This window comes from Prosopis cineraria, unplaced genomic scaffold, assembly GCF_029017545.1.
Source record: "Prosopis cineraria cultivar Desert tree isolate PC_DT_omini unplaced genomic scaffold, ASM2901754v1 PC4, whole genome shotgun sequence".
In the NCBI taxonomy this organism is placed as follows: Eukaryota; Viridiplantae; Streptophyta; class Magnoliopsida; order Fabales; family Fabaceae; genus Prosopis; species Prosopis cineraria.
Window position 1 is genome coordinate 990934 of NW_026555335.1, and position 19142 is coordinate 1010075.

Here is a 19142-nt window from a genome sequence, read left to right on the forward strand (position 1 = left end):
AGGTAGTAGTCTTAACAATAAGTTAGATGATAATAGGTGTGGCAAGAGTAAGGTAATTGATATGTCTTCATCTCAAAAGAACAATGGAAACAAATTACTTGCCTTTACAATTAAATTAGCTATCTTTGCAAGTAAGAAATCTGTTGAAGTAACACTAATAAGTAACAAATCAGCTATCTTTGCAATTAAATTAACTATCTTTGCCTTTACAATAATGAAACAAATTCATAATAATATTACACAATTATATAATATTACAAAATTCATAATTTTCTCAATAATCACCCAATTAACATGAAGTAACACTAATCACAAATTAAAAGCATAGTTACCTTGTAGCTTTTTCAATAAATTATTCCTTAAAATTTCTCTCTCACCACAATCTTCACCAGTAATACAATCTACAAATAACATATTATTTATAAATATTAGTTTCAATTTTTGAAACTAATAAATTAATTCTAATAATAGAATTAAAAATATAACATAATTCCTAATCTCAATCTTAATACAAATCTATAGTTAATACTATTGAGTAAAATTTTTAACTCCTCTTTTAATTATCAATAAACATTAATAATCTAAAAATCAACTTCTAAACTAATTTCTATTATCAAAATTTTCTTTTTATTTCATAAATTCGTACCTAAAATACCCAAAAATTAAAAATTAAGTCTCTAGCTTAGAATCATAATCCTATAACCATAATAATTCATTTCTCATCCCAAATAATCATCTAAACCTCAATAAATCAACATATATTTTCAGATCTAGTTTAGAATTTGATCCATAAGCCACAAATTCAAAGATCATCAACAAATTTATACTCTAAAATATTTATTATACTACTGACAACCTCAAAAACCATATTTATTCAACATAAATTCATCCCTCTTCCATATCTTAAATTTTCTATCACTACAAACTCAGAAACCAAAGAAGAAGGATGACTAAGAAAAATTTTTAGAATACTTAATTAGTCTTGAAAAGCTTAAAATCACACTCTAAATATCCTATTAAAAACTCTTACCTTAAAAATTTAGATATTTCGAACCAGCGACTCGCTTCTCTCCGCCTCAGCTCGCGTGCAGGAAAAGAATTGAAGAAATAAAAGGAAACGGGTGAGTTTTTATAAAAATTCAGTGGGTCTCACATATTTTTTTTATTATTATTTCTTCTTTTCTCTCTCTCCCTTTTTTTATTATTTTATATTACTATTGATACGGCAGCCGAAAGCAATTCTCTTTTTCTTCTTCTCTTCTTTTTTTTTGCATACCTTTTTTTTATAATAATAATTTAATAATATTTTTTAATTAATTAATTAATAATAATTTTTTTAATTAATTTTTTTTAAAAAAATTTAATTTAGAATTATATCCTAAGTTAGATTTAATGATCATTTCTTACTAATTTATTTACCTCTAAATATTTTTCAAAATTTCTATTAACCCAAATTAACTATTAAAATTTAAATTGGGATGTTACAATTCTCCCCTCCTTTTAGAAATTTTGTCCTCAAAATTTAAAATTAGTAACTATTAACTACTCACTTAATTAAAAAGACAAGGATAATCATGTCGCATACTGTCTTCGGTCTCCCATGTAGCATCACCTGGAGTTGTGTCCTTCCAGATTACTTTAACTAATCTAATGGTCTTATTTCTTAATTGCTTGTCCTTATAATCCAAAATCTCTTTTGGTTCAGCTCTGAATGTTAAATTCTCCCTGAGTTCAATCTCCTCGGGTTCAATTATATAGAAAGGATCTGGTTGATACTTTTTCAGTTGTGACACATGAAATACGTTGTGTATTCCAGCAATTTGGGGTGGTAATGCTACTTGATACACTACTGGTCCAACTCGTTTTAAGATCTCAAAAGGCCCCATAAACCTTGGTGTCAACTTCTTAGCCTTAATAGTTCTTCCAACACCAGTTACCAGAGAATTTTTCAAAAATACATAGTCACCTACTTCAAACTCAAGCGGTCTTCTCCTCTTATCCGCATAACTCTTTTGTCTACTTTGAGCTGTGAGTAATTTTTGCTTGATTAAAGCAATCTTTTGGGTAGTCTCATCAACAATGTCTGGCCCTAAAACAGTTCTCTCACTTAATTCTGTCCAACACAGTGGCGATCTACATTTTCTTCCATACAATGCCTCATAAGGTGCCATCTGAATACTAGAATGAAAAATATTATTATAGGCAAATTCAGCTAATGGCAAATGACTATCCCAATTACCTCTAAGCTCAATGGCACAAGCTCTCAACATATCTTCAAGAGTCTGTATGGTTCGTTCTGTTTGCCCATCGGTCTGGGGGTGGTAAGCGGTGCTAAAACTCAGACGAGTACCTATGGCTTTCTGTAATGACTTCCAAAAATTTGATGTGAACCTTAGATCACAATCAGATACGATATTTTTTGGCACTCCATGCAATCTCACCACTTCTCTTATGTAGATTTCAGTTAATTTTTCAAGAGAATACGTGATATTGGTAGCAAGAAAATGAGCTGATTTGGTGAGTCGATCTACAATTACCCATATAGTGTCATGACCAGAAGATGTTCTAGGCAATCCTGTAATGAAGTCCATAGAAATGCTGTCCTATTTCCACTCTAGAATATCAAGAGACTGTAGCATTCCGGCTAGTTTCTAATGCTTAATTTTGACTTTCTGGCAAGTCAAACAACGAGTTACATGTTCAGTTACATCTCTCTTCATCCTTGGCCACTACCAACCACGTCTTAAGTCATGATACATCTTAGTTGCTCCTGGGTGAATGGTATATTTACTCTGATGAGCCTCCTCAAGTAAGATATTTTTCAATCGAGCATCATTAGGCACACACACTCTACCTTTATATCTCACGACATCATCATTGGTCACATCAAAATGTTCAGCCTTTCCAGCCTCAATCTCTACCCTAATCTTATTCAAATGATCATCCTTCTGTTGTGCAATTCTGATTTCTTCCCAAAAATTATTCTCAAATTCAGTAATGTGTAGAGCAGCCAAACGATTCTCAACTACTTCTACATTTACTGCATGGAAACTACTCCATAATTCATGTTCTCTGACCATCATGTGAGCAGTATGTACAAGCTTCCTGCTCAGAGCGTCGGCGACTACATTAGCTTTCCCTGGATGATACTTCAACTCAAAGTCATAATCCTTCAAAAACTCAATCCATCTGCGCTATCTCACGTTAAGCTCCTTTTGATCAAACAAATATTTTAAACTTTTATGATCACTGAAGACCTTAAAAGAAGAACCATAAAGATAATGCCTCCAAATCTTTAAGGCAAATACCACAGCAGCAAACTCCAAGTCATGAGTAGGGTAATTTTTCTCATGAGGTCTCAACTGTCGAGAGGCATAAGCCACTACTCAATCCTCCTGCATCAATACATAACCTAAACCTTTCTTAGAAGTATCAGTATACAAGGTATAAGGAGTAGTTGGAACAGGTAAGGTGAGCACCGGTGTGGTGGTCAACTTTTTTTTTAGCTCCTGGAAGGTAACTTCACACTCGTTCGTCCAAATAAATGGAGCATCTTTCCTGGTCAACTTAGTCAAAGGCATTGCAATTTGTGAAAAACCCTTAATAAAATGACGATAGTAGCTTGCAAGACCCAGGAAACTCCTAATCTCTGTCACACTTCGAGGTTGTTCCTATTTCATTATTGCATTTATCTTATTGGGATCCACCGCTACCCCTTCTTCTGAAATAACATGGCCTAAGAACTTAACTTCTTTAAGCCAAAAATCACATTTGCTCAACTTGGCATAGAGCTTGTGCTCTCTTAATATCTCTAAAATAATTTTAAGATGTCTAGCATGGTCTACCTCATCCCGAGAATAAATAAGTATGTCATCAATAAAGACTACAATAAATTCATCGAGATAAGGCCTGAAGATTCGATTCATATAATCTATGAAGACAGCTGGGGCATTTGTTAACCCAAACGGCATTACCAGGAACTTATAGTGCCCATATCTAGTCCTAAAAGCAGTTTTAGGGATATCCTCTGCTCTAACCCTCAATTGATGATACCTTGATCTTAGATTAATCTTAGAAAACACCACTGAATTGACTAATTGGTCTAACAAATCATCAATTCGAGGTAAGGGGTACTTGTTCTTGATGGTTACCTTATTCGATTGTCTATAATTAATACACAATCTAAGGCTTCCATCTTTCTTTTTCACAAGCAGTACCGGTGACCCCCATGGTGATACACTCGGTCTGATAAACCCCTTCTCTAACAACTCTTCAATTTGTCTCTTCAACTCAACTAACTTCGATGGAGACATCCTATAGGGTGCCTTAGAAATAGGCCCCGTACCAGGTACGAGTTCAATCGAGAATTCAATCTCTCATTCTGGAGGCAAACCGATCACTTCAGTAGGAAAGACGTCAGGGAATTCTCTCACTACTAGAATCTGATCTACACCTTCTTCAATCTCTACCTTGATTGAGAAGAAAATCATAAAAGCTTGACAGCCCTTTCTTATACACTGTTTTACTTGAGCTGCAGACAACAACATAGGACTTTAGGACTCTACAAGGGTTACAGTAAGAGCTGAGAGTGACATACTCTTTTTTTGACAATCAAGTACAGCTCCATTTATAGACAACCAATCCATCCCCATAATAACATCAATCCTAGACAAAGACAAACAAATGAGGTCTATGGTGGTCTTTCGACCCTCATACTCAACCTCTACATTTTGACATGTCTTAGCAGTCCTTACAGTCAAACCAGCAGGAGTAGAAATCTTCACATTAAAAGGTAAGGTACACATAGGCAATTTACATCTTTTCATACATTTATCAGATACAAAAGAGTGTGTAGCACCCGAATCAAACAAAGCACAAACATCATTATCAAGGATTCGGATTATACCTCGGATAGCATTAGGGTTATTAGTAGCCTCCGGCCCAGAGAAGGCATACACTCGTGCTGGCACTGTAGGTCTCTGATCATTACCCCTATTTTGGTTCTGATAGCAAAATCGAGCAATATGACCAGGTTTCTGACAGATGTAACAAACCCAACAATCACCAGAATAAAACTTCCCACACTTACTGCATGCTTGATTACTAGCAGCACCAGAAGTAGGATTAAAGGTAGCTGGGCTCCTATAGGACCCTTGACTCCCACTCTGATTCCCTCTGTAGCTCTGGCCCTTATGATAGTAGCCCTTCTTCTTCTTATTTTTAAAGCCTCCAAAGATTTGACTGCTCCTCTTCTCTACTTCACCAATAGGTCTGGTATGGATAGGGGGCTTCCTATAAGGTTCTTTCCTCCTCTCTCTATCAGCTTCTAATCTAGCCTCTCTCTTCCTCCGAGAAACTATTCGAAGCTTATTGCACATCTCACTGAATGTCTTGATCTCAAAAGGGGCTAACTGTTCCCTTAGATCAGGCCTCGCCTTCTCTAGTAATCGTTCAGCCATCTACTCCGTATCTTCATGTTTTTGGAGGTAAGTGGAGTATTTAGATAATTTTGAGAATTGTTCAATAAATTCATCCTCATCTAGATCACCCTGACGAAATGCATGAAACTCAGCCTCCTTTTCTGCTCTCAATGCAGTAGGAAAATAATTCTCGAACAATATGGCTTTAAAATCTTCCCAAGTAAGAGAGGAATTATCCTTCGGTCCTGATATTTCCCACCATTTCTTAGCACTCTTCTGTAGTAGGAATATTGCCAGCTGCACCTTTTGATTAAAAGTGCACACAACCATACGAAAAATACTCTCCAATTGATCTATCCATTCTTCAACCACCGCCGGCTTAAGATTTCCATCAAAAGTAGGAGGATTAAACTTACGAAAAGTACTCCAAATCTTTGTGATTGTGGATGTCTGTTGCTCAGAGTAGAGATTTATATTCTTTGAACTAGTCTCATGGTGAGAATAGGAAGGTGAGCCTTCATCAGCAGATTGGCTCGCATTAAATACCTTGGTATGGCTTCCTTCTTGTTGGCCATTTCCCTCTTAGTTGGAATTCTCCTTATATTGTCTTAAAACAGCTAACTCTTCTTATTGTCTCTTCATGCGGTCACTAAGATTATATAGTAGATCCATCATTTGCCTCATGGTTGGCTCATTCTGCCTTAGTTGTGACTGTATGGGCTCGCCCTGCCCCATTTGTTGCTGTGTGGGCTACGGTTGTGGCAATGAAAGTATGTCATTTCCTATTGGCTCTATAGAATCACCGACAATTTCGTCACATCTCCTAGTTTTGGACACCATCTCTCCCCTCCTAAAGGATGGAAGTCACATAATTAAGTTAACACTAATCTCAAGACAAGAAAAATAATAGAGAAGTATTATGATTTAATAATGTATATTGTCAATAAACTATGTTAATGTATAACAATTTCATAATTTATAAGAATTTGAAATATGTAGCTCTGATACCAAAATTTGTAACACACACAAAAAATTTTTTTTAAATAATTTAACTCAACCATAGTTGGGTTACAACCACCCAACACATTTTTATATCAATAATTTCAATATAAAATATTTTATAATTGGCTTCAACTCATACACTATAACATTTCAGATAAATTTTTACCTCCCACATGCCATTAGGCTAAATCATATTTGTCCATCCTTATACTCTCAACAAGTAAACTAAATCACATTTGTCCATCCTTATACTCCCAACAAGTAAAATAAGCAATTTAGTCAATTTTCAACACAAGCCAGTTATTTAGCCTTATAATCATGCCATTTTAACCAATCCAAAGTAAACTAAATATTAAAATTACAGTCATCCAAATTATACCAAAAATAGAAATAGTTTGAAAGGCATGATTACATTTATATATTCATATAATTGACAATAAACAAAAAGCCCTAATATTGGTAATATAACACATTATAAATCATAAATTAAATACCCAAAAAAGACAGTGGATCTATACCACTAAGCCTCTGCGACTCCTCCACGTGTCACTCGTGGCTCTTCTCCTGAAAATTGTTAACCACATAATGAGACTCAAAAGTCCCAATAACCAAAGCCAATTTATGATAGTGTATACAAACAGTTAAGTGTGTGCTTACTAAGTGAGAATTAAAAATAATATAATTTCAACAAATATAAGAAATAATACAATATACAAAAACAACTATCCTTATATCCCTCCATTAACCTCGAGCCGTAGTCCTCACTAGGTGCTAAATTACCTGGCTAAAGGTAGATTAGCCCGAGCCCTTACAAGCCACTTATTGAGCTCCAATAGGGGTGTACCACGTGGCACATAAATACAACAACAATAGCAAGTCTCCCAACACCTCCCACAATAATGAAACAAATTCATAATAATATTACACAATTATACAATATTACAAAATTCATAATTTTCTCAATAATCACCCAATTAACATGAAGTAACACTAATCACAAATTAAAAGCATAGTTACCTTGTAGCTTTTTCAATAAATTATTCCTTAAAATTTCTCTCTCACCACAATCTTCACCAGTAATACAATCTACAAATAACATATTATTTATAAATATTAGTTTCAATTTTTGAAACTAATAAATTAATTCTAATAATAGAATTAAAAATATAACATAATTCCTAATCTCAATCTTAATACAAATCTATAGTTAATACTATTGAGTAAAATTTTTAACTCCTCTTTTAATTATCAATAAACATTAATAATCTAAAAATCAACTTCTAAACTAATTTCTATTATCAAAATTTTCTTTTTATTTCATAAATTCGTACCTAAAATACCCAAAAATTAAAAATTAAGTCTCTAGCTTAGAATCATAATCCTATAACCATAATAATTCATTTCTCATCCCAAATAATCATCTAAACCTCAATAAATCAACATATATTTTCAGATCTAGTTTAGAATTTGATCCATAAGCCACAAATTCAAAGATCATCAACAAATTTATACTCTAAAACATTTATTATACTACTGACAACCTCAAAAACCATATTTATTCAACATAAATTCATCCCTCTTCCATATCTTAAATTTTCTATCACTACAAACTCAGAAACTAAAGAAGAAGGATGACTAAGAAAAATTTTTAGAACACTTACTTAGTCTTGAAAAACTTAAAATCACACTCTAAATATCCTATTAAAAACTCTTACCTTAAAAATTTAAATATTTCGCACCGGCGACTCTCTTCTCTCCGCCTCAGCTAGCGCGCAGGAAAAGAATTGAAGAAATGAAAGGAAACAGGTGAGTTTTTATAAAAATTCAGTGGGTCCCACATCTTTTTTTTATTATTATTTCTTCTTTTCTCTCTCTTCCTTTTTTTTATTATTTTATATTACTATTGATGCGGCGGCCGAAAGCAATTCTCTTTTTCTTCTTCTCTTCTTTTTTTTTTTTTTGCCTACCTTTTTTTTTATAATAATAATTTAATAATATTTTTTAATTAATTAATTAATAATAATTTTTTTAAATAATTTTTTTAAAAAAATTAATTTAGAATTATATCCTAAGTTAGATTTAATGATCATTTTCTACTAATTTATTTACCTCTAAATATTTTTTAAAATTTTTATTAACCCAAATTAACTATTAAAATTTAAATTGGGATGTTACAATTATAGTTGAGAATTATAGTTGATGGAAAAATAAAGGCAAAATGTAATGATTATAATAAAGACTTAACAAAATATGGGGTTGATAACAAGTCTCATCTAGCATAAAAAGCTAAGAATTCTTTGCAACTTGCTAAGTATCACAATATTGGATTAATGATGATGGACAAAGAAGAAAAATTAAGGTTTAGAAAACTTAATGATAAGGATGGGCGAGAGATTTTATCATTGTTTTGACGCAATTAGGTGAAAAAAGCATTGAAATTGTGTAAAAAAGGGAGGATTTATTATGCAGGTATTCTGGCCAGCTCGAAGCCCTCAGGGCTTAGACATTAAGGCTTTTTAAAGAATTGAACCTATTTGGGCTGTTACTTAAACTCCAGCTCTATCTACATTAAATTGATTTGAATTATATTATAATATTAATAACTTATGTTAAACTACTAGTATTACATTTTAATGTAATGTAATTTAAATTTTAATATATAGTCTGTGTGTGTGTGTGTGTTTTTTTATTTGTTAAATAAATCATAGCAAAATTAATAATATCATATGAATCTTTATTAATATCACATCTAAAATTTATTTGATTGAATCATCCAAATATCTTTAATTCTATCAAAATTAATTTTAGAAAAATAATATCTAAATAGATCGCATTGATTATAATCAAAATTAATCATATTAATCAATTTTTTTCACAATCAATTATGTACAATCGAAATCCAAATGGGCCCTAAGTATAATATAAACACACTTGTTTTTTAGCCATCAGTTGAATCCAACGCTTCTAATTAGTGCAATTCTAACACACTGCAAATCAGGCACTAGAAGGGATCCATTGTGCCAAGAAGAGCCCCAACATTATGTGCATTGTTTTGGGAAACGCCAAGGTGATCTACTGCTTTTCATCACTAGAATTGGTACAGTGATCACCTTCCATGGAGAAAAATACTTAGGTAGACTGGATGTACCACGTCATTTGTGGTGTACCCAATAAAAACATGATATTTAGATAGGATTAAATATAATTTAATTTTTATATTAAAAATCATTATCATTTTTAGCAGTCAAAATTCAAATCTCAATAATGAATTTTTTCAGATTTGGGATATAGATTTATTTATGATCCGATGATTTTGGTAAGTTGTTTGGAGTTCAAATCTATAATTAACCAAGGTCACTTTCATTGCAGGGAATGGGATAAATGAATATTATTATTCATGTTTCATGAATAATAATTTCAACTATTAAATTTTTTATATTATATATAGATATAAAAAAATATAGACTGCCTTTTATTTATCATATTCGCAAAGGATATTTTCATTCCCACTTTAAAAAAATAAAACATTTGCGGTAATGAAACAAGGGATCTAGAAAATATGGGCCCATGTGCACATATAGCTTGGCTTGTGAAAATATTTTAATAATTTATAAGTATCTTTATAAATATTTTTTAAACCTGAATAGCAAATACATGTCCTGACAAACTCTCAAAATTGAACTCACCTAAACTTTCTTTTATATAAAAAAAATAATAATATTTCAAATGGTCACAAAACTTATTGGTAGGCAATAGGTAAGTATTTTTATAAATATTTTTTTTTCAACCAAAAGTATTATTTGAAATTGAAAGTATGCACTCGCCCAGCCAACCCTCCTAAACTTTTCTTGTGTCAAGAAAATAGCTAATGAAAAATAATGTTAAAAACAGTTATATTGACTCAACAACGACATCAAACTTACTACGACTTGCCAGGCGGAAAAGACACGAGCACTTTCTCTTTTTTCAACCTCACTTATTTAACAAAATGGATTCAAGCAAAATGATGGGAACTAACAGAATTTACAGGAAACTGAAAAAAGAATGAGACTACTACTTTTCTTTCTCTCGTACATATTTTTGTAGATAGGGGTTCTATGTTACAAATCAAAATTGCGGTGGTGTTGCAGAGGCCACATCTAGCATGTTTCTTACATTCTCAATTTCTATTAGAAAGAGCTTCTCAGTTCCAACCAAAAATAGAAAACAAAGCAGCACAAGGTCTCAAGCCTCCCCTCTCTGCAACCTGCAGCTGCCTTTGTTAAGTCATTTCTGTACTACGATGTGTGAAGCAAGCGGCACTCACAGATCTTGGCCTGCAGGCAGTGCGCCAGGGCAAGCAACCATTCATGACAGAAGTCCCTTTGGATTCAGTATAAGATCAAGACCATGTCAAAAGTTTCCATCCAAACAGATTTAAGACCACAAAGCACACAAATCAATCATTACTTGCTGCCAGAGTGAAGTAACAAAAGAATGCATCGAGAATCTCCGAATCCATTTCTAGACACAGATGCTGCTGTTCTGCCATGTCGGTTAAGCTAATGGAGGACTCCTTTTGCAGATATAATTGTCGTACCACTTGCACCTCAAAAATTAATCAGTATGGAACGACATATGGCAGAGCATAAACATCGGGCTCTATATGCAGAGCTTCTGCCCATACCTGAGCTGTTCCCCCGACCTTTGAAGACTCTGACATTGGCTTTTTCTCTTGTAGACTGTGGCTGCCAAACAGCCAATCTTGATCATCAAAATCAGGCTGCTCATCCATTTTCGGTACTGAATATACCCGGCTTAGGTACTTTGAATCTGGATGGGGCGGTTTTGTAGAAGTTTCTTCAATTACAGGATCAGCTGGCACAGTAGCACTGATAGGCTTGTTTCGGAAATCTGCAAATGGCTGAGCTCCAATGATGCCATTTTTCTTGTGTTTCTTGTTTTCGACCTTAAAATTGGTAGCTGCTACTAGACCATCGGAGGCATGTGGGATGGAACTTTGACAAGGTTTCACTGTCCTTCCATTCTCAGTGAATGGATGAGGGGAAGAGGATGGCCTAGGAACCTTACCCGACCAATTATCACTGGCTGTTAAAAAAAGTAAAAATAAAAACGGGTTAAAGATAAACTTGTGAGCCAATAGCAAATCAGAAAGAGACTGCACAAGCAAGAAAAAAGAATTCACCCACGTTATTGAAAACAAGAGTTTAAATATATATGCATATATTAATCATGGGAAACCCAACATTACGTTGAAGGATGCAGCATCTGATATTCAGGTCAACAAAATACTACTCAAACACCAATCTAAATGCTCTATTTGACTTCACATACAACTTAAAAAGGGTTCGTTGAGGACAAACGAGGGCATAATTTGTCATCAAAAGCACTCACCGTGAAGGATTCCATTTGATTCTGTGTCCTTTCGTTTCTTGAGGTTTTCCCCACTAACAGCATTGTCGTGGCTGTTCTTGGTAATCTGTGGGAAAGAATTTATACTCATGGGGCCACCTTTGGTGCTCATTTTAAACTTATTTTGCTCTGTGTTCTTCTGTTCAGTTTGCTCCTTCACTTTCTCTTCCTTTTTTTTCTCTTTATCCCTGTCTTTGTCCTTCCCATGCCCCTTTTTCTCCTTCTCCCTATCTTTCCTTTTGTCTCCTGATTTATTGTCTTTCTTTTCCTTACTTGTCTCTCTTGTTTCCACAGTAGCTTCCACTGCTCTGTTGAAGTTCTTCTCCAAATATCTGGGCGTTCCACCAACTCTGGAATGAAAATTTCCAGCATGATTCTGGTCTGTTGCATTTTCAATTGGTCGGGCCTCAGCCCGGACCCCTTGCCCATCGATCTTCTTGACATCAATACTCTTATCCTTGATCTTTTCCTTGCCATCAAGCCAGGAACCACTATCCTCAGCCACTGGCCTAGTAGTCCCCTCATCCTTCTTTTGGCTTGCAAAGGTATACTTCTGAACCAACTGATTACCAGCCCTTCCATCCTCCTCCTTGATTCTCCTGCCCAACTCCTGACCTGACTGGTTGACGGCTCCACCATCATCCTCCTTAATCCTCCTCCCCAACTCCTGAAGGAATTTTGAATCTTTATTCTCCTCTGCCAGGTGATTATTTTTCTCTCTAGCCTTCTCTCCATTGTTACCAGCAAAGTGTTTGGGAAGTTTCTCCTCCAACAAGATACCCTTCCTATCCTTTTGCTTAATTTCCTTTTGAATGAGTTTACCTGAATCGGGACCTTCTGTTTGTCCTGGGAATCCATTCTCATCAGCGGTATTTTTTTTATTTTTATCCTCATCCTTTTCCTTGTCTCTGTCTTTCTTTTTATCCCTGTGTTTTTCTTTTTTATCTTTCTTATCTTTATGCTTTCCATCCTTTCCTTCTTTCTCTCTTCTTTCCTTACTTTCCCTCTTCTCTTTTTTATGCTTCTTTTCTCTTTGCTTTTCCTGCAAATCATCAGATGGAAAACAAATATCAAGAATAATTATCAAGTGAGGACACAGTTAAATGAATATACGACCACTTCACTGCACCACAGCAAAAATTACAGCAGAAATCATTTTCACTGGGATAACACACACAGACAAGCATGCTTAAGCAGTCTGCTGTTGGATTGAAGAGAAAAATATCAGAGTGATCCTAGTTACCTTCTAACACTAGATACCAACAACCATAACATAATGTTAATTATTATTCTTTACATGTAACCTGTTGGATAAGTGAAATCCACCTGTCTTCTATATCATAATAAACAGACTCCTGCAAATAAAAGTCTTTTGCATAGCCCATTATGACCCACAAATAAACAGGGAAGCTCCATCTTCTGAAGTCCCAAAATCTTCTCAACCGAGAAAAGTATACTCATGTTCACAAGACAAATCAAGGCAGAAAACAAACAGCAAACTCACTGCTTAATACTACTCTAATAGATGAGATCCGCAGACCACAATGTCTCCTATGTTTCCATTAAAAAAAAAACAAAAACATAAAAACATCTATCCAGTTAAAAATGCAACCAAAGCCAAACAGAAATCTTGGGATATTTATCATGCATCCGAAAAGAAAAAAGAAAGGAAGAAAGAAAACTTCTGCCCCTTCGGGGACATCTGATAAAAAGAAAGAAAACTTCTCATTTAATTTAGAATTTGGTTACAATTAAGTAAGGGAAGAGAAGCTCCAAATATGATCCACAAGGGGGTAACTGTTGATTCTTGATGTATCAAGGGTATTAAGTTTCTCAAATTCATACTTGATATACCAGTTACTCCTGTTTTATAACAAGCCTGAGCAAGTAAGGTTATCTACTATGCACTTTTATCTACTACGCACTTTCCATTTTAAAGTGCAACATCCACTTTTGAGGATCTTTCCAAATCCAATAGGATCAGTCTTCATAATTTGCAAGAAGATAATGAGCAATATTATCTACATCTTAAGTTAAAACTTACTGCAGCATACAATCTAACTGACCATGATGGAGTTTTTCCATTCGCCATCCACCGCATTTTTTATCCACACATTGTGTCCATGCTAAGACTTTGCCATCCCCCAAGGCATGCTTCTCTTGATTACTTACTTTTTTATTCCCGAGTCATTTACTATTAAGCATTTATAGAAAGATATCAGCATACATCAACCTGAATTTATCAGTTGGCTTGCATTTCCCCAGTTGGTTATTGAACTTCTAATCCAATCTAGACAATCTTCAATTACAAACTACAATGAACTTGGCAATTAAACATTTTACACGATATGTAAGCTCAGAGAGGAACATGTCACTAGAGGTAAATATCAAATTTTATCTATACAAACAAGTAACATCAGACTCAATGGAGACATGCACTTATTTCTCCAAAACAAAATGCAAGAATCTTCAAAAGAGCACTATGTAAATAAATTCTAATCGGGTCATCAAGGCAACGTATTCATTTTATTAAGGATACTTGCAAACTTCGGTAGGATTCTGATCACATACTGCCACTTCTTACATGGGAGATGGTTTTGACACATAATAGGATCAAAGCATAATTAATTATGACAGATTCTTTATGGAGGTAAAATAAAGGTCCATTTGAAATATGACTGGAAGTGAGATAAGTTAACAACAAAATTGTAGGAAAACCTAACAGTATTTACAAAAATAGATTATGAGAAGTTCATCCAAAAGTACCAAAAGTGAGAGCAAGGCAAGGAAATCTGAACAAAGGACAAAAATGATCATGAGTAGCCCAAATAGAAACGAAAAAAATCAGAAGTGACACTACAGGATATCCAAAAATCAATATTGGCTCATACCTACTTACAGTCACTAGACAGATTAAAAAAAAACTCAAAAAAAAAAACATACAATCAGATGGTTAGAGGTCTTAGTTTTCAAAATTCTCGCTCTTGTTCATGCAAAATCAATTGGGTGCAAGCATGAAGATAGCATCAACTATCAAGTCAAGAACATTACAATAACAAGAAGCTTTATCGCATTAAGTGGAGTCAGCTACATAAATTGCATTATGTCATTGTGCTGTATCATTAACTAAGCTTTTAGGAATATTGTTAACTAGAAAGTCTCATCTAACAACTTTCATAAGTGTTTTCTTTGGTTTTCCTCCACCCCTCTTTACAAGGCTCAAGATTATCCATTTTACTCTCTTCATCGGTGCTTCCCATGGTCTTCTCTGTACATGTCCAACACATTTTAAATGATTTTCTACCATTTTTTCCTCAATAGATACCACACTTACTTTTTCTTGTATATACTCATTTTGGATTTTATCTTTTCATGTATGCCGCACATCCATCTCAATGCCCCAAGTGATGACAATAACAATAGTAATTGTGATCTTTTTCACCATAATTAAGATTGGAATTTGCAGCTCATTTTCCTTGGACAGTTCAAGCTATGCAGATAATAGACAAAACATTTCTAAATTAGAACAGTACTTGAACCTCACTGCTGTTATTTCACCATGGATGGGAACAGAATAATCATACCATATTGAAAGTTCATAACTACCACCTCCTTTGTATCCTCCTAAACCACAAAATATGGACATTATTCACCAACAAGGTCTCTCAGTCCTATTATATTATTAAACATTTAGATTTTTTTTTTTATTATTTTCAAATCAGCCTGGGGAGGGACAAATCTGGGTTAGCCACCTGACAATTTGAAATTTAAGCTTTACCCTATGACCAATAGAAAACAAGAAAAAAAAATTATAGCATCTAAACAAATAAATAAGCAACTATAATAAGAACGTTCATTTAGGGGCACAGGGCAAGCAACCCACAGCCCAAAAAAATTTTCCTCAAGAGCTTCGTGAAGCTTGTCATCCATCTAACTGTGCCATGTTACTTTTCAAAGATCTTAGCTTGAAAGCTTGCTTATCTTACATTAAAAAGAGTTTGTCCATTTTGATCAAATATTAATTGGGATGTTACTTACACAACTGGAAATTATTTGAACCAAATATTACCTCAGCTGAGGCCTTATTCTTACAGGGTAGTTTTATGCATATATCGTCCACAAAGGAAAGCACTGAATACTTACCATATCCAATAGGACAAATAATTTACTTCTCCCCACAGTTTTAATTTGATTACAAATTTCTAGCTAACTACAATTATTTCAATCAAATACAACTTTGCCAACCTAAAGGGCTGTCAAGTTTGACATGCAATTGCTCATTCCATCAGAATATATCAAAATATTTCCTGGCGGTAAGAAACAAGCCCCGTCCATGCAAGATCTTTTTTCCATCTAAAAGCATAAATTGCCAAAGAAGTTCATGACTCAGTTCATGACTCATAAATTCAGATCGTGAATATAAATGCATGCAGGTATATTAATGGTTCAGAAGCCAGAACCCTTTTGCCAAAAAGGCTCCAAAACTTCACATGTACATGGTGCACATGCACACACGAATACACATTGGCATAAACATTCTCATGCTAGAAGCCTGAACAAATACATACTCACTAACTCTCTCTAGCAACCAGCGTCAATTATCAAATTATCTCAATAGAATAGAGGTTCCAGAAAAGTTTCAGCATGAAAAAATACTGATGATGACACAAAACTGATGTCAAACACTTTGCTTTGACACAACTGCATTTAAAAGTTATAAAACCAAAAACGTCTTTACATGAAATCACAGCATTACACACAATACATTAACACTATAATGTTTCTCCTCTACCAGGAGTGGAATATGATATATGATTTTAAAACAAACAATACATTAACACTAGTATCAGGGAAGCACAGATGGACTAACTTAAGGGAATAAATTTTCAGCACTAGCCAATATAGTGATCAGAAAATCATAAAATCAGTGTCAAATACATAAAGTAAGCCGAGCATGTCATCTTTGAAATGTCATGTTATCCCTCTGCCCTCATCAGCAATGGCAGATTTGCTCAATTTTGTCCTTTAAAGAACTTATATATCTCCTACAGCCATACTACAGATCATAAGGTCCAACTTTTGAGCATCACATAGAAATTCCAAATATGAAATGAAAATGGAGTCATCAATTAATATGACACGCACTCAGACCTGCTTTCACATTCCACTAACCACCTAGCATCAACCAAAAATGTATAATCACAACCGATAATAAATAGGAAAGTGACGATATATAAGTCTTCAATCATCTTGAACTGAGCAGACCAAAACACTAATCGAACTCAGCAGACAAAGATCTTACAAGACAAGACCATTTCTTCTTTCAGACAGACTTCGATAGATGTCATTTAAACTTTCCTACGTCATCAACCAACGTATAACTGGTTCTACACAAATTTCACTTGTCCAAAAGTAATTTCAGATGTAACTGAGACGCAACAGCATATATTATTAAAAAGAACTTAAGTTTCAATTAAAATATTGACAATGGACATTAAAAACCCTATAACTCACAAGAAAATCATTTTTGTATCCCAATTTACGCATTCTCAAATACGAGAAAAGTACAGTAACCTTTTTCAATAGGTCCACTTCATCTGTTCTCCCCTTCTTTTCATATCCTGGTGGTGGAAATGGAAAGCAGCGCGACATTGCACCAAATTCTGATATATCTAGTGTGTGATCCTTCCGAAACTGAGAACGCTTCAATTATTCCACAGTAGTGCTGTTCCAGTAAGGGAACGAACCAGCAACAAGGCTCCTGTCCATGCACCATGTCAATGCATTCATTTCCGACTTTAGTATTCCTCCATGAGCTTCTAACTCGCAGCAAACAAAGTTATAGAAACTACCCACGTTTACTTCCCTTCGAATATTTCCAATGTCTGATAAAATCAATGTGATGCACTGCAACCACTCAACCTGACTAACAAAAACACGACCCTGGTAATTGTAAAGTATTAAGCTGAAATTGTGTCAATCCAAATGGTTTCTTGAGATTTGGAAATGGTGTACTGCAATCAGATCCTCTCAGTAGTCTTAGAGGCCAATAAAGAATCATCAGCTCCTTCCTGTTTCCGTTGTCCAATACCAAAATTATCACCCGGTAAAGGCCAAAATACCGAAACTGCTATGCTTTTTTTTTTCTCTTTTTCAAAGTCTTGATCCCGGCCAACACAATCAGTCAATTAATATACGCAATCTTCTTCCATGCTCACTTAGGCAATCTCCAAGTGGAAATGCTCAATCAGTGTATATCCAAATCTGCACTTCAAATCTCTGAGAAGATCGGTGCCCATGCCCATTTCACGCAAAACCCACAGAGAATGAGCCCGGTGCACACTCCTCTGCTCGGATGCAGAGTAAACTGATCAAACCGAAAGTTTTCTGCTATGATCAAACAGAAATTTTCGAATTCAGTGACTATCCAGTTACCATCCAATAAAACCCTAGAAAATCCACTAACACAAGTTTAGTAATACCGACCCAGAGAGAAAACCCTAATTTGTAATGCAATTAAAAAAAAAGAAGCAGTGGAAAAAGTGCCCAGATTGAAGGAAATAAAAAGAATCAAATACTTTTTTTTTTTGTTATACCCAAGTAATAATAGGTATCGATTAAAAGGGTAAAAGGAACTTGATTCGAAGCGTTAGGATGAAAACTTGGACGAGGAGAAAAACGAGATTGGATTGTCAGAAAGAAGGTGTAAGCGAATTGATGAGGAGGGGTTATCTTGTCCACTACAAGGTGAGCATTGCAGGAGATACAAGATCTCTCTCACGCGGATAGATGAGAAAAATAAATCGTAATATATAATCTATATCAATATGAATATATATATGTTATGCAGGAGGGGTATGAGAAATCTCGTGGAAGAGTACTTTGTATTGTGTTGGTGTGTTGGTGCGCTAGAGCTAATTGCTCTTGAAGCTAGATTCTGGGTTTTTGGTTCTCTTTTCTTCCCCACTCCTCCTGCGACTGTCTGGGGCCTCTCTTTGTATGTGAGTCTGTATTCGTGCGTGGGTCTATGTGTTTCTCTTTTCTTTCAAGGGAGAGAGAGGGGGGGGGGGTGATAGAGAGAGAGAGAGACTCTTTTCACTTCTGAATAGGTTTTTGTTCGGAAGTTACACGCGAACCATGAAAATCCCTTAAAATCCGAAAAAACTTGAGCAGGGGCAATTCGGGTAAGCCGGTCTATCAGGTCTCGGCTCCGGACCAACTCCACTCCCCTCTATCTTCACTCTGCTTGCTTACCTATTCCAGCTTTGGAAACAAATTTTTCATTGTGTACACTTGGAAATAAATCTT

General features: G+C 34.6%; 1 protein-coding gene across 6 annotated transcripts; it reads right to left on the bottom strand.

The window, feature by feature from the left end:
* Positions 1–10377: 10377 nt before the first annotated feature.
* Positions 10378–18931, bottom strand: LOC129308580 (uncharacterized). Of its 6 annotated transcripts, XM_054949778.1 has the most exons (5): positions 18716–18931; positions 17691–18221; positions 17349–17595; positions 11817–12876; positions 10378–11510 (listed from the first exon to the last, which is right to left on the bottom strand). In XM_054949778.1, the coding sequence occupies exons 3-5, from the start codon at positions 17484–17486 to the stop codon at positions 11023–11025; spliced, it is 1686 nt and encodes a 561-aa protein (XP_054805753.1). In that variant the 5' UTR covers positions 17487–17595; positions 17691–18221; positions 18716–18931; the 3' UTR covers positions 10378–11022. The 6 variants fall into 6 exon arrangements, with proteins under 6 accessions (XP_054805753.1, XP_054805751.1, XP_054805754.1 ...); XM_054949776.1 differs by having other exon boundaries at positions 17349–18221; XM_054949779.1 differs by having other exon boundaries at positions 17349–18224.
* Between the last annotated feature and the right edge of the window lie 211 nt (positions 18932–19142).